A 15,759-nucleotide genomic window follows, 5' to 3' on the forward strand; every position below is an offset into this window, starting at 1 on the left:
AAATGAAGAAACACAGAAAGGAAGACATAGGCTTAAGATTCCCTGCCCAATTTATTTCCCCTCACTCCTCTGCACCACTGAAGAATGGGGGCAGGGAGGGGGGGAAGAAGAGCTAGTTCCTATTCTGCATGAATTACCTTTTAGTCTGGTTTGACATTTAAAATTAAAATCCTGTTCGTTTTATACATGATCTGAAGGACTGGTATAAGATTTTTACTACTATGTGCTCTGTCAAGACTTAAGGGACACCCATGCATATTTTTCAGAACAAAGGAAATGTATCAGCCATATAACTGCATCCACCCATTTTTCTACTTTGTATTAGGCAGTTTAAAACTTTTTCCATTTATTGGTATGGCAGATTAATTGCTAAAAAAAACATGGCTAGAAATTGTTCAGACACCATGTTTAACAGCCAGAAATATATTTCTAGAAGATGATCAACTATCAGGGACCTGTGGTTGTCAAACAGATATGTCAGTAATTATCATCTCACTTGTTAGGTACCTTGCACTCTATTCTCTCATTAAAATTATAAAACCGCATCAATTTTGGATGGCAAACTATATCCTATGACTAGCTTTGGGAATGCTATACTTGTTTAACAAGCCTAGCTATTCTCATATAAAGACAATGCATTACCCTGGTGTTAGTACTTAGATGTTCTGTTATTTGTAGAAGTATTGTAGACCTTTTACCAGCCAAAGATTAAATCAGCTAGAAATATTTGGGCTTCAATTACTTTTACAGATTCTGTGTGAGTGTTTGGTATTAGGTAAGTGATTTACATGTCACACTTCCATTATATATGAAATCTAACATGAAAGAAATGTAGCATACACCTCCATTTCTTATTTTAATAGTGCTCCCCACACAAGTATAGCCCCTTAAATGCAGTATTTCCAAAAAATACACCAGTATTCTACAGTAGAAAAGAATGTATATAAACAACACTAGCTAGAATACTACAGAACACTTTATTTGTCAGTTTATAATTAGTTATTAATGGCAAGATGCTATACAGTATTTCTAGAAAAGTTTTTCAAAAATTGTAAACGCAATTTCAATGTCCAGGAAACTTAATTTTTTAAATGTTAAACTCAGCAGTGTAATAGCTTCAACTGTTAGAAACTATTTGGTGAGCCAAAGCTAAGTCTTCAAAATAAAAAACCTTAATATGACAGCACCTCCAACAGGTGCATCATAATATACTTTTATATAAAATTCAAAATATCTGACCTCATATTTCAGATATCATGCAGTGTAGATCTAGGGATCATCACAGATTGAACAGTAAACATACTAATGGTAAAAGTTCTAGTGATTCAATGGAATCATTAAGTTTTAGATACTTTAAATATAAAGAAAACATTTGTACTATGTCCATTTTGGTTGATCCCAATGATCAAAGGCATTTGCTTAAAAGAGTAGATGTGTAAGCATGACTTGTCACATTTAAGTAAAAAAAAAAAAAAAAAAAAATCCAGTTTTAAGTAACTTCTCCCCAAAACACAGTTTAAGCTACTTAAACACATACACTATCAGACCTATCCACAAAAATAATTTTTGGGGGTACCACTATTACATTTGTTAGCTTCAGGCCAGCCTTTTAAAAATCCACAGATAAAACCAGTTTAGAAAGATCTAAATATTCTTCATGCTTTTGCAACCTAGAAATTACTATATGCCTGAAACTGGAGCTCTAATTTAGAGCATGGCCCAGAACGAAATGCAGAATGAGTCAGTCTTGTAATTCTGCAGTTACTTCATATCCGAACAATCGTTGTTTTCTGTATTTTTTAAAATTGATTATAAAAACTATTTTCCCCCTAAAAAAGCAACCTACTATACTAGCAGTTTCTGCATATTTACATATAACCCCCCCAAAACAGGGGATGATGGGAAAAATTCTGATACATTAAGAACTACATATAACATTGCATTAATAGTTAATGCAATTTACAACAATTTCACTGTGTTTTATCAACAGAATATGCCACTTCAGATCAATGTCTTAATTAAGACTGCTTTATAGTTGAAATTACACAATTTAAACCGAAGGTAACATGCATCACCTTAGTTTAATAATCCAGTATATTACAAAAAAAACAAACAATGCAAAGAGCATCATGTAGCACAATAGCTTTGTCTGGCTTCCTCTGGAGAGTGTTCTCAGTCTGCCCATAGTTGCACCTAGAAGTCCACCCGCAGAGTCAAAATCATTATCCTACATTTAAAAACAAACAAAACAACAAAAAAACACGTTACTCTGAGGAAAAAAGATTACCCCTGAAGCTGCTAAGTGTAGTTTTTCCTGTTTTTTCAAATTTTTTAAAACTAGAATTATTTCAGAGGCAGTTTCTGAAAATTAACCAGGAAGAACTTTCGCGCATTTATCCAGATGGACGCAAGCAAAAAAGGCATTTCTGACTTCCTTATTTTTTGCTTCCCTCTTCTATTCTGAAATACATTTAAATATAGAACTGCCTTTTTCATAATACTATACATTTGCTAATTGAAAACAAATAGTTGTATCTGAAGTATAAAGACCCTGGTTATGCTTTGGAAGTAATGCATTCGCACATCTAGCTTTTTGAACAGAAATATTGCTGCTGGGCTAATCACATTTTACAGTCAACAATAAGCTTTCAATATTTTTAATACAAATGTTCATACTAAAAGAAGGAATGGTTTACGTTACTAACTTCTTAATCTTGCCCCATATTTAAAGAAAGTTAGTGACTAAACACTTACCATTTCTGATAACATTTTATTTTGGTTTTTAACTTCTGTTCCAATTTCAATGGAAAGCTATTAAAAAAAAAAACCCCAAAAGTATTAAATATGAGTAATCAGTTATACATAGATTAGAGAAACCAGTCTAACATACATGACGTGACTAGCATTTCCCCAGGTAAAATGTGAAAACAGTACCTGATATTTTCAAAAAACAAAATAACATGCACAGTATTCTGTCAATAACCCTTAAGAAAATAAATATTTGTCATTTGACTAGATGAGTCTAGAGAGTCACAGAAGGTACTCAATGCTCCTCCTCCCCTTTTCTCCTTGAACAGAGAATTTCTTATTAGAATTATTGCATGGACTTCCAAAAATTCAAGGTCTAGTCAAGTCTAAGTAGCAGTTACCCATTTCCTGGAACAACTGTTAAAACTACTGACACACAGCACAGAGGACCACGAGCACTCTTTTTGACTCGGTGTCGCTGGAGTTGACACCTATAACCTGCTAACTCATCTCTTGACAAGTTGCTGCTATGCTATAAATGGGAATGTCTTTTGTGACTTGTCTATTCCTTCTCTGCTTTGTGTCATGAAACAGCAAGGGCGCAGCAGGACAAGGAGGCCAGTTGTGTATGCAAGTGAGAGTCAGTCCAGAGGTAGTAACCAGGGTCAGCAACAGCCTGGTGATCACCCAGAACATCCACAGCTATGAGACAGGTCCAAGGTCAAGCCAGAAAGTCAAGTCTGCAGGTTAGGGCTGGAATCAGGGAGGGTGTGAGACCAGGAGCAGACAGAGCTGCAACACAGCTGCAACGTAGCAAAGGCAGGGGCCAGCCAGGAGAATCTCGGCTTAAAAGCAGCTTGCAATTGAAATAAGGGAGAACCCCCACTGAGGCTTCTTAGCAGCTCTTCCTCCGTAACAGTTCTTAGCAGCATGCTGGCCTTGAACAACCAGCTCAGTTCCTAGAAGGGAGGGAAGTGTGCTCCAGGCCCTGATGCTTTGGATTAGCCAAAACCCATATGTTTTTTGACACAACCTAAATCTCATTATTTCTTACTGCTGCATTTTGCCACAATCTATCATCAGGTCAAGAGTGAAACATGAGGCTTCTAGGAAGATTATTCCATACTCCAAGATCATTATGTTGCACTAGAAGATGCAATTGCAGAAAGAGCACACATGCTATTCCATGCACACATGCTACAACCACACTGTAGACATACCCTGGGACACTGGTTTGAAATATAACATACCAGAGAAGGAGACAAGAAATTAAATTCTGTAACAAAGGTCAAAACTTTTCTTTTCACCTCCTTAACTTATTCTGAATTATTTAGGTGGATAATTTCTTAATTTAAACCTAAGTTTTTATTTTCTATTTGAGACTGAACAAATTACTTTTAAGCAACAGGATATTGTTAGCAATAGGAATTTGAATGAGTTTAGGCCTAAGAATTCATTGGCTTGTACGACATACACAGAAACAGCACCTATTGCTAAGAATGTATTTTTAAAATATCTTAAGTTGTTAAGAAAAAAACCCCACACAATTTTAATCACAGAGCTGTCTTCCAGTTAGACTTGCTTGAAAGAAGTCCTCATTCTCTGGAAGGAATCAGAATCATTAAAACAACAGATTTCTCTTTCAGAGTATATTGGCATGCTATTTCTAACAGCCGTTTTCACATTACAGATTTATCAGCAGATACAGCAGAAGCTGATGAGCCACAATGATAACACCAAAACCAAGTAATCCATTTTCTTAAATGAACCTGAGACAGTTTACTGACCTACACTCAAATTTTCTAGTTTCTGCAGGGACACTAATTCATTCTGTAGGACAATAAGCCATAAGTAACATCACAGCTGTCCTCAAGATCAGCAAAAAAGGACACCTCTAGCTAAAAATCTGATTAAGGGAAGAATCAGTTATACAAATGAATGATTATGGATTTTGGTTGACAATAATTTTTTCTTGTATTAAATTTATGTTTTAAACTAAGTCTTCTGCTTCACTGGTCCGTATAATTTAACTCAATAAATACGACAATACCACTATAATTAAATACTTACTGATTTAATGGCACTGACTTTTGTACGCAGACTTTCTGTTAACCTTTCATTTTCTTCTTCATAAACACTGTATCCACTATTAGTATAGCCATAGTTACCAGTAGGTGCTCCATCACCTATAAACACAAGAGTCAGCAGTTAGACAGAAAAAACCACTGGAGCAAGTGCTCTTCACATTTAAATGGAAAGCACTCTTTCCATTTAAAAACACATTTCTTTAATGTCACCCTCGGCCATCGGGAAGAGGCACCGCATGTTCCCGATATAGACATTCAACCTTTTTCAAATGTGTAAGTTATCTTTCAATATGCAAATCAAAGACCGAAAACTGAGGAATGGTTGTAATTTAGTACTATAAAATTTTTCCCCACATAGTGTTTCATAGTGTTTTCAGATTACTTCTATGGAAATCAACCTGGGCATTACACAGAGATGTGAAGGGAGCATTGAGGCTGCTACATAGAGCAGTAAACCTAACTTGAAATAGGAAAGTTGAGATCATTCTAACAAAGACAAATGCCATTTGATCACACCTGCATTTACAGGAGAGAGCATACTCTGATCCTTACATGTATTTCTCTACAAACAAGACCTCAGATGAGAAGCCAGGCCTCTGAGCAGAACACTGCCATTTCTGTCACCATTCTGCAGTTCTATTCCCACTCCTGCCTTTGCTTTTTGGGTGACAGAGCTTCAGGACTGTAATCCAGACAACTGATTCCACAGAGTAAGTGGAGCAAAATGGAATGAAAGCTCCTCAGCTCCACACATTCGCTTCCTCCAACCTCTGATAAAGATCTCCTACAGACAACAGTTGGACAGCAGCACGGGCACAGGAGAATTAAAGCCGTGTCCTGTCTAGACAAAAATCAGTCTTAGGCTTCAAATCAAAGATTTGAAACCAAAGAAGAGAGACCAAGACTGAGAAAGGCCAACAGAAAAGAACTATTATAAGCCTTATGATAAAGATCCTACTGGATTAATTCAACTAGGAATCCAGCTATAACATTAATATTTATATGGCTAGTCAGAATGCCACACTAAAATTGTCTGAATGCCTTTGGTTAATTCCTCTTCAATGCAATTTAAAGATTTTTGTGTTTGGGCGCCTTTTTTGAGGGAAAAAGGAGAGAAGAGAGAAACCAACCATATTCACAGATAAAGCTCTGTCTCAAACAGTTTCACTGTATGCTTGGCATACATAACATTAAGATTTTAAAAGAAAGAATTAGGATGCTACTTTCATAATAGTTATCATTTATATTAACCTGTAATGCTGTTCTTTAAGTGTAAGTAATGACAATTTTTTAGTTTGTACTTGTCAACTGTTTTAATGTTATTCTATAAATTAAGCTAATGACAAATTCTCAACAGGACTGGGTGAAATGTATGTTTCCATTTCATTACAATGAGAGTCAAGAAGTTCCCCCTCCCCCCAATCAAAAGTACCAATATAGAAAATTGACTAAAATGACATAATTTGGAAAGTCAGGTCGTACCCTTTGTCTTGTTTTACAAAAGCATTTAAGTACAGTACTTCCTACCAAGTGACGCACAATTTTGAATATGTTTATAAGTTAATATACCATATAGGTTCAGGCCTAAATACCATAACTATGGTTATTACATAGAATGTGTCATAAAAGGTGTGAACAACTGCCCCAAAGCTTTTAAATAGGCACAGCCACTTCTGTATATGTAATAGAAGGCACTATGTAGAAGCCTGGCTACTACTGTTTTCAGGAAGGACAGAAACTTCAACATGGCAGTTCCATGGGCTGTCTTGCAACACTGTTCACTGACAGGACGTAATATGGCCATGACCATAATATAATCACAGGCTAAAAAACAGGTACCAGGTAGCTGGTGCCCACAGCAGAAATACTGGTGCCCAGCTTCTATTTCCAGCCTACTAAATAAAAAGGAATTCTAGACTTGACAGTTGAAATGTCAAGGGAAAGCAGCAAATTCTACGGCAACTGATAACAGCTATAATAGACATTCAAGTCTTCTGCTTGACCTTCCAGCAGGTTTTTTAAGAATTAGCTTCAGGATGTTCCTTAAAGCACTGTTTTCCAGAGACATGCTAAAAGAAGGCATGCTCTTTCCCCTGCACTCCTTCCATAAACATACATCACTTCACTTTCAGAAACAGCATACTGACCTGGATGGCCTTCAGTCTAACCCCTCTCAGTTCACACCCAAGACCAAGCTGTTAGTCTGACAGGACTGAAGACCTAAGCATTATCAAATGCCCACCTTTTTATGATAAACATCCCAACACCTCTCTTGATCTAGTAAGAAGCATATCCAAGACTTGTTTTATCTTGTGGAAATACTATTACACAACACAAATCAAAAGTGTAGAAGTAAATCTAGGGTGCTGTTACAGACACACCTGGTTTAGCCACATGGCATTTATCAGCCCCTAAATATTCACTTTCTAGGAAGAATTACCAGAACTCAGTCATAAACTTCTGAGGCATAAACATTACCTAAGCTTTACAGTGAGGTCACAGCACCTACACGGCTCTAGAACATGACGTGGGAGTTCAAAGTTTATAGTCATCGGCGTGGCTCCTGGCTGACTTAGGCTGCTGGGCCTAAGCTTCTCAAAACACTCAGCAGGAACTCTGCAAAGATTTCTACCTTTGCATCAGATTATATTTGTAATAAATTTACAACAGTTATGGGTTTTTTTCCCCAAACATAGCAGGAAAACATACTTAAGTACTAAAATTAAAAAACAACTGAGAATTTGGAAAGGACTCGACTGAAGAGTAACAAATCTGTCTATCCATGGAAACATGGCTCAAACTAGCAGTGCATTAGAACCATTCATGAACACAATTAAATACAAATCCCAGCGCTGCTCTGTAAGTCCAGCTGAGCTAGAAAGAGAAGAGACAGAAGCACGGGTAACAGACACAATACTTTTCCCACCCAAAGCTCCCGAGCTCTGCTGCAAGCCTACACCCATCGGCACAGCCCCTCACGCAGAGACACCCACCTCCCAAAGCCCCTGCCCGGGGACGGGACGGGTCGGGCCCTGCCAGCCGGCTCCGGCAGCGGCTCCCACAGGCCCGGGCACAGCGCGGCCCACACGAGAGCACGGGCTGCCTGGGCCCGCCCCGCCGAGCTCTTCGCCCGCTCTCCCTCTCCGTTCAACCCTCCAGCACCAGCCGAGGGTGCGCCACGCAGCCGCCGACCACCACCGATGCCCCGCCAGGCCGGGCGGGTGCAGCCGGGCTGCAGGCCCCGCCGCCGAGCACCGCCGCGCTTACCCAGCCCTGCGCGCCTCATCGCTGTGCCCGGAGCTGCCGAGGGAAGAGGAGAAGAAGGATGGGAGCGACTCCCGCGCCCACAACGCCTGAAGGAAGCGGGGCTCGGCGGGGCAGCCGCTGCCCAGCTCCGGCCCGGCCGCCCGGCTCATTCACCCGGGGAGCGCCACGACAGCGCTCCGCGCCGCACGGCCCGCTGGGTACGGGGCTCTAGTTCCGCGCAGGGCAGGGCTGCGCAGCCCGCGCGGGGGCTGATGGGCGCTGTAGTTCCGCGCCAAAGGCGGGGCGGCGGTGGCGCCGCCGCTGAGGGGAGGCTGGGCCTGGCACTGGCCCGGCGGCTGTGCGCGGCAGGCAGGCAGGCAGGCAGGCAGGCAGGCAGGCAGGCAGGCAGGCAGGCAGGCAGGCAGGCAGGCAGGCAGGCAGGCAGGCAGGCAGGCAGGCAGGGAGGGAGGCAGGCAGGCAGGCAGGCAGGCAGGCAGGGGTCAGGTGGGGTCCCTGACACAGGTGGTCCCGTCCAGAGCCTCAAGCCTCCTCCAGCCTCGGGGGGCGCGGTTCCCGCGGGCTGGAGCACGGTGTCTGTAGGGCCTCCCTGCAGCACCCCAAGGCATTGAACCAGTACGGTGTTTCGCAGGGGCAGCGTCCGTGTGCCCAACAGGCCCTGAAAATGGCGTGCTTTACTAGAAGGGTAGGTTTCAGGGAGTTGGACTGTGAGGCGGTGGTTCCGGGGGGCAGAAGAAGGTGGCATCGCGGGCAGCCTGGCCACCAGCTCGAGCGGGCACCGGCAGAGCAGCTTCCTCCCTGCGCGGCCATAGGAGAAGAGCAAACGCTATTAAATGTAACCAGCCGTGAATTTACTCAATACATTACCTATTTCAGCTTGCATTAAACTTTTAAGAATTGATCCTGAAAGGAAAAAAAAAAAGAATTTCTGCCTTCCTTTCAGGAGGCCATCAGTACATTATCATTTTATTTGGAAAGGGAAGATTCTCAGTGGTTGTCTTGTAAGAGGCAGTCAAAACATTAAAATTCAGTGCTGAGTGGAGATTTACCACCTTCCCCCCTCCCCCCCCCCCCCCCCATTTATTTGGGAGCAGCAGGCACAGTACTGCAGCATACAGCAACTTGAACTGGAAACCTGCAGATTTCATTATTATTGACTTTTCAGATCTGTGAATGATTTAAATTTCATTTGCAAAGATAATTTCTCCTTCATTCTTTAACCCCTTGCAATGCTTTATCAGAAATGGGTTTTACCTGCTTTTATTAAAGGTGTGACTCACTCTGTGTACCAGTGGATTGAATTTATTTCCCAGTACAATTTATTAGTACTCCAGCATAAAGAAAACAACATCATGGAGTCCATTCAAAGTTTGCTATTTCAGGTGTGGCATCCACTGGACTAAAGAAGCTGCATTGGCTTTTCCAGTTACAACATGCTGCCATATCATTAATTGCTTTGGTATTTGTGTTCTGGTAGGAACTAAGACACGCAGTATTGGACCAAGACCCACATGTATCGTACAAGCTGTATAAATGCAGACCAAAGCCCCTACTTCAATGAGCCTGCAGTATAACAGGAGTCTTCATCTGGGCAGGTGAAGTTGTAGAAGGAAGAATAAGGTAACTTCTGTCATTAAGGAGGCCTATGCCCTCCTGCTGACATCATGTAATTGCTGTAAGACACCCCATGTATCTTTTTGCAGTGCATAAAACCACAAGTAATTGCAGCGCTTCTTTTCTCTCCACTTGTCAAAGTTCAATTGAGACGTTAGCCTTGTATCAGCCCAACTTTAGGACAGACATTGAGAAGCTGTTGTTCATTTATTTATTTCTCAGTCACATCTGGATGCCTACTTCTCAAACAGCATTGTAAAGAATAAAATGAGTATAATGTAGAAACTGGCCCTGTAGTTTATTTAATATTTTATAATTTAAGCGCTTTATCCAAAATTTCAACTAAGGCATTAGTTGCACATACAAAACAGAAGAGAAGGCCAAGGAGAAGAAATTAACTGCAGAACTGTCACCCATATACTACACAGCGTGAAGCTAATCTCCATGGGATTTTGTCTGGAACTCGGCAATTCTTACAGGAGTGTGCAGGCTGCCATCACTGATGACTTGAGACTTGATTTACATCAGTTCAGGGAAATATATCAGTTGTTTCAAAGAAGGGAAAAGTACTATCACCAGATTAAAGATGCTGTTCATGCTAAAACCATCTGAAGTTCACAGGTGCGCCCATTTCTTACCTTGCCAGGACAAAGAGGTCTCTTAAAGGATTACATGCTTAAAACAGCAAAATTCAGATGTTGTAAAATTTACAGAAAATGAACAGATTCTGAGAAAACCTTCTTCATGAGTGCTTCAGATTTGAACTAGGGCTCTGTTAGGAGCAATATCCTCATCAAACAGTTTTTGAAGGAGGGTTAGGGTGACAGTCTATGCAGTAACTAAATAACCAGAGAGTAAAATCGAGGCTCCAGGAGGCAGTAGGAAAATGTCTTTTAGTAACAGCTGGGCTGAGTCTCTTATTGTTATGTATAATTTTATTTACATTTTTTTCTTCATACACCATCCAAGAAAATTATTACATTTGGTGGCATTGCTGTATAAAAAGATTTTTCTTTACAGTAGTTGTATATTCTATGTCACCCGTCTTTTTTTTCCCCATGACTCTTCTTCCATTTCTCAATAAATATGGATTTATACATAACTAGGTTAAAAAAGTGCATCTCCCACTAGGTTTGTAGTTATCATTCATTGTTAAGGGGCTAATTTTTCATTTTTACTTAAATTTTCTGTAAAATAAAATCCCAATTAGCCACATGTAAGGTGTTCACAACTCATAGTGTTTATATCTATAATCTGCTTATGATGTTTTGAAATAACATATTGAGTCTATATGCAATTTATAAATAGCACATTTAGTTCTTCACAGTTTCTTACAGCAAAGCGTGGAAATGATACTGACATGATTTATGTTTCAAATCCTTTTTTATCGTATTGAATTTATGTTTTTTTCATACACTGGAAGTGCTAGTAGAAAAGATAATTTTATAGTTGTCCTGACATTACAATAATGAAATCGCGATTCCATCTCACAACAGAGGTTGGACATAGAGATTGACTGGGTATCGTTCATATTCACTATGTTTATGTTATATTTCCATTGATCAGTTTTATTCATATTAATCATTTCACAGAATGAGTCTGTGAAATAAATACAATTTTTCTGTTGATGTGATTAATTGTATTCCTGTTGGCTTTCTGACCTGTTCCCTGGCAGCTCTCCCACACGGAGGCTAAGCCCTAGACTCCCTGGCCTTGTAAACCAGCTGTTCGTGGTTAGCAGGTGTGGCTGCAGCTGTTCCTTAACATCTGCAGTTCTTCCTGCCCGGAAGCCTAAACGAGTAGTCAGCAAGTGGTTTTAAGATGACTGACTCATCAACGTTTTGTTTATCAGTGACAACATATAGGAAGAAAAAGCACGTAAAAAAAAGAAAGAAAGAAGCATGCAGTCTGCAAGCTTATCTGTCTTGACTGTGTTTTTATAATCTTTTAATAGTAGCCTAAACAGATGTGTCACTGTCAGACACCCTGCTTAGGCAATGTGTATGTCAGTCTCCTTTCCCCAAAATATTAATGAACAATTACTCCTTCTTTAAACAAAAAAAGAAGAAAGAGCTCTTTTTATAAAAGGGGTGTTCCACATATCCTACCTACTGTCCTACCACTGCTACCATTTTTTGGTTCTCTTTACTATCTCCAGTTAAACTAGATGAATACATTTACATAGCAAACAGCCCATGTATTTTATTAGTAGATTACTCCGTGACTCCATTGCAGAAGCAAAAAAAAGGAAAAAAAAACCAGGGAGGCTGTCTGAAAAGATCCTGTATAATCAAACTTCCAATACACAACTGAAAGCCCAGGAATCTTATTAACATGATAATAATAATGACATGATTATCATTGAATTATTAAATAAATAACCAGAATGTCAGTGTTATTCCATGTTTGATAAACAGTTTTTCACAGCCGTCACGATTAACTTGCTACTTTCAACAATTATAGGCTGTGAAAACAGCCTAACAAGTCACAGGCATCATTAGAGAGTTGAAAAGCTGATATTGCATGATATTATGTTAGTATCAAATATTTCAATCACTGTTGTCTTAAGCAGTAAGCTCCAATTATTAAAAAAAAAAAATTGCTAGTTAAATCTTGATCCATTGTGCAATTAAGTAACAGCTGACGAGACATTTCTAAATAAAACTAATCCAGAATATTTTTAATTAGGATTCAGTATATTCAAAAAGAAGTAATGTCAGCATCTTTCATCAGTATCCTTGTCACTTAATATCCTGGTTTATTCTAATGCTATTTAGCAAATGAGAGCCCTCAAAGTGCTTCTATTCCAACCAACTCAGATCATGCAGGTGTTTCCTCCCATATTCTGAAAGCTGACAAAACTGACACTGGACTTAGGATATCACCAGCCTTGGTCTTCCGGGTTGTAATCTCCAGATAGGGCCATAATGAAAACCAGAACGTGCCGTGTAAAACCACACCTTCCCTAAGACTTTAAATGGCTGAAGGGGGCTGGTCACAGCTGCTGGTCGCTGCCACCTGGACTGTCAAGCAAAGCATTAATCATGCAAGTCACAAGTGGAGTAGTATGTGCAGTCGTTATTCAAGTTCTTTAATGATGAGAACATATATAAATCCCACAAACCTATCAGTTTCACCCATCACAGTGATTCACAACTTCATTAAATACTGTCAAAGAGAACCATGGCTGTTTCTGGTCTTAATGCACTTCCATCATAGATGGCAACTTCTTTCTGGGATAAGGTTTGGAGTCGTCTCATCTCATTGTGTATTCAAACTACGTTCATTTTTTTATGATGTTCTTTTAATAACATCCTTATCAAGTATCTGCCAAAATAGCCTTTTATTGTTTTTAGAAGATAACCAAGAAGATACTTGGGCAAGATTCTGGGAACTCCTGTTATCTTTGATAAAACTGTGTTGCTGGGAATCAGGGGAGCTTCCTTGAACATATGCAATTGTACTCATCCATGCCTAGTCATCCTAGGCCTTTCCATACACAGGCTCAAAGGATCATTAACACTTTGTACCTATAAAGACTTCCTATCTCGTAGCTTGGCATGTGTATATGATTACAGGTTGAAAAATCATGTAAACTCATCATAAGATTTTACAACTCAGTAAATATGCTTAGAACAAAATTTACAGTGTGTATATATATATAAAGTTGTGGCTGTGATGCATTCCCTGTTATTTTCTTGTTCCTGATTTCAGCATCATCTCAGTTTTTCCAGTCATAGTGAATGTTATCCTGAGGGAGGCCTCAGGAAGCTTGGTTGGTCAGACACGCGTCAGCAGCGAACAGTATGTATGGTTGCATTAGCAGAAAGTATCTAGTAAGAAAGTACAGTCTTCTTCACCTTTACAACACTTTTTAAAATTTATTAACAGTGAAGGCATCTTTCTCCTCACTTTGATATAAGCTATGTTTGGGAAGTATTGAGCTTTATATTAGCTCATGGATAATATAATTTAAATATAATGATTATTTACTTAATTGTTGTTAAATACTGTGATTCTGCTTATTCTTTCCTTTAGTTACTTTTTAGTAGCGTAAGCTGCTCCATCTCTTGTTTGATTCTGCAGGGAACACACCCAGAAATCTCTGCTGTATTTTTATAGATTTCTTGTCAGTGCTGTTAAATTACATCAAAATAGAGAAGGAAGGCTATGGACATAAGTGCTGGTCTCCCTCCTAAATTTCATTACGTAGGGCTAGAATCAAAATTTACTGAAGTCATGGAGAATTTTTGTATTGACTTTGGATCAGCCTATACATTTTTATTAAAAAAACAGCTCTGCTGATTCTTTGTCTTCCAAATAGCGTATGCTGTGTAATCTATGAATAATTCCAGTCATGATTTCGTTCTCTAATATTAAGGTACCATTTCTGATGTCAGCTTTGACTGGGTAATAATATCAGCTGAATGAGTGATAAGAATTCAGAGCCATTGCAGCAGCCTGAGCATTAATAACTGTAATGTCTAAAGAGGGGACTAATACATTTAAAATAAAAAGTGGAAGTCAAAGTAATTCTTCATTTCAGTAAAACAAATGTATGGGATGAATGGAGCATACAGTTCCAATGCTTCATAAGATGCAATTAAACAGTAATTTGATGATTTGTGTTCTGTTTATTTTGACCTTTCAGACATGTGGGACAGGCTTTCACCAGTCAAAATAGATAACTCAATAAAAACAGAGACTTTAAGCACAATGAATTTCAGTGAGGGGAGAGCTATTTTGCAGACCTATATCTAGGCAGAGCATTTTCCTACAGCACATTTCTCAAGACAAATGAGGTAGACATCATCCTTGTTTCCTTGTCCAGCAAGGTGAAACTGAGAATGTGAATCAAGGTTCCTGGATGCTGGAGCTAGCTTTGTGCTAGCTTTGTGCTTGGCCACGGGAGAGTTATTTAAAAAAAAATAAAAACATCATGTACTTCTTTAATGCTTTTTAGTTTTCTCATAGGTCAACAAATCATGCACAAAACAATTTGTTTGATGACTAATTAGAGAAGCTAATGCCTGAACATAAATCTGCAAAAGCTCTTGCAAGTCCCCTGTTTTCCAGGAAGACCATTACAAATAAATTACCCATTCAAAGCACCTTTATAAAGACCATTTTCTTAGGCCGTTCCTTGGACTGCAGCAGCAGGGCTAATTACCTGTACTGGATGGAGCATGATGCCAATGGGACGACGTGGCTTCCTGTACTGTGGTGGCTCATTCAGAGGTTACTTGTGTGTTTCTGCATAGCACTACATTATGCCACAAGAATATATATTTAATGTCTGTATTCGTATTATTTGCCAGATGCAGTGTAGCAACTGGGAAGAAAGCGTAACATTGTTCTCCATAAAGATGCATCAATGCACTTCTAAGAAAAAGGTCTTTTAACTTACTGAAAATCTGAGCACCTTATCTAGCTTTTAATGAAGTCAGTATCAAAATTTCATCAATTTTTATGGCATGGGATCAAGGACTGAAGTAATTACAGTGTGGAAAGGATCATTAGTGTAGAAGGGATCGTTATATTTCAGAATTAAAAGTCGTAGCTTCTTTTCATGGTTTTCTGTAAATGTAGATAAAAGCAAACTTAGGTTATGTTTTATGGTATACCATGAAGAAAGATTTCATCTCCCACAGCCCATTCACCAACAGAAGTAATTTTCGCTTGAAAATAACATGAAAAGTCATTGTCACTTGTACGGTCAAAAAGGACACGATATATAAGTTAGAATTAAATGACAGTCTACACTTTTATGCCACCATATACAAACATCTACCGTATGGATACAGGCCATACTTGTAAACTGATAATTGGACAATAACCAGAATCCTCTGTCCCTTTAGGGATCATGTTAGGCAAAAGGTCTAGAGAACTGCCTACAGGATAAAAAGGTTTCTACCCCATTTAGCCCCAGTTCAAGTCCACCAAACCTGCAACCTGTTGTGGATGTCTTGAGGTCCACCAGCCCATGTCCAGTGGTGGGTTGCTCCTTGGTTCAAGGTCCACCAGCTAGCGCTTTGTTGTGGATTGG

The 15,759-nt window shown here is 39.4% G+C and overlaps 1 protein-coding gene across 2 annotated transcripts; it reads right to left on the reverse strand.

Moving 5' to 3' along the window:
- Nucleotides 1-958: 958 nt before the first annotated feature.
- BET1 (Bet1 golgi vesicular membrane trafficking protein) lies at nucleotides 959-8,312 on the reverse strand. Of its 2 annotated transcripts, none has more exons than XM_075492837.1 (4): nucleotides 8,103-8,312; nucleotides 4,837-4,934; nucleotides 2,755-2,811; nucleotides 959-2,227 (listed from the first exon to the last, which is right to left on the reverse strand). In XM_075492837.1, exons 1-4 carry the CDS (start codon nucleotides 8,119-8,121, stop codon nucleotides 2,072-2,074), a joined length of 330 nt encoding a protein of 109 aa, XP_075348952.1. In that variant the 5' UTR covers nucleotides 8,122-8,312; the 3' UTR covers nucleotides 959-2,071. The 2 variants fall into 2 exon arrangements, with proteins under 2 accessions (XP_075348952.1, XP_075348951.1); XM_075492836.1 differs by having other exon boundaries at nucleotides 4,819-4,934.
- Nucleotides 8,313-15,759: the final 7,447 nt, after the last annotated feature.

The sequence above is a fragment of the Mycteria americana genome, chromosome 2 (assembly GCF_035582795.1).
Source record: "Mycteria americana isolate JAX WOST 10 ecotype Jacksonville Zoo and Gardens chromosome 2, USCA_MyAme_1.0, whole genome shotgun sequence".
Taxonomy (NCBI): domain Eukaryota; kingdom Metazoa; phylum Chordata; class Aves; order Ciconiiformes; family Ciconiidae; genus Mycteria; species Mycteria americana.

Bases quoted from the DNA above. Each gene is read 5' to 3' on its own strand.
- BET1 (XM_075492836.1), bottom strand. The intron at 2,812-4,818 runs GTAAGTATTTAA...TTTTTTTAATAG, and splicing joins AAGTCAGTGCCATTAAATCA to CTTTCCATTGAAATTGGAAC. The intron at 2,228-2,754 runs GTAAGTGTTTAG...TTTTAAATGTAG, and splicing joins ATAAAATGTTATCAGAAATG to GATAATGATTTTGACTCTGC.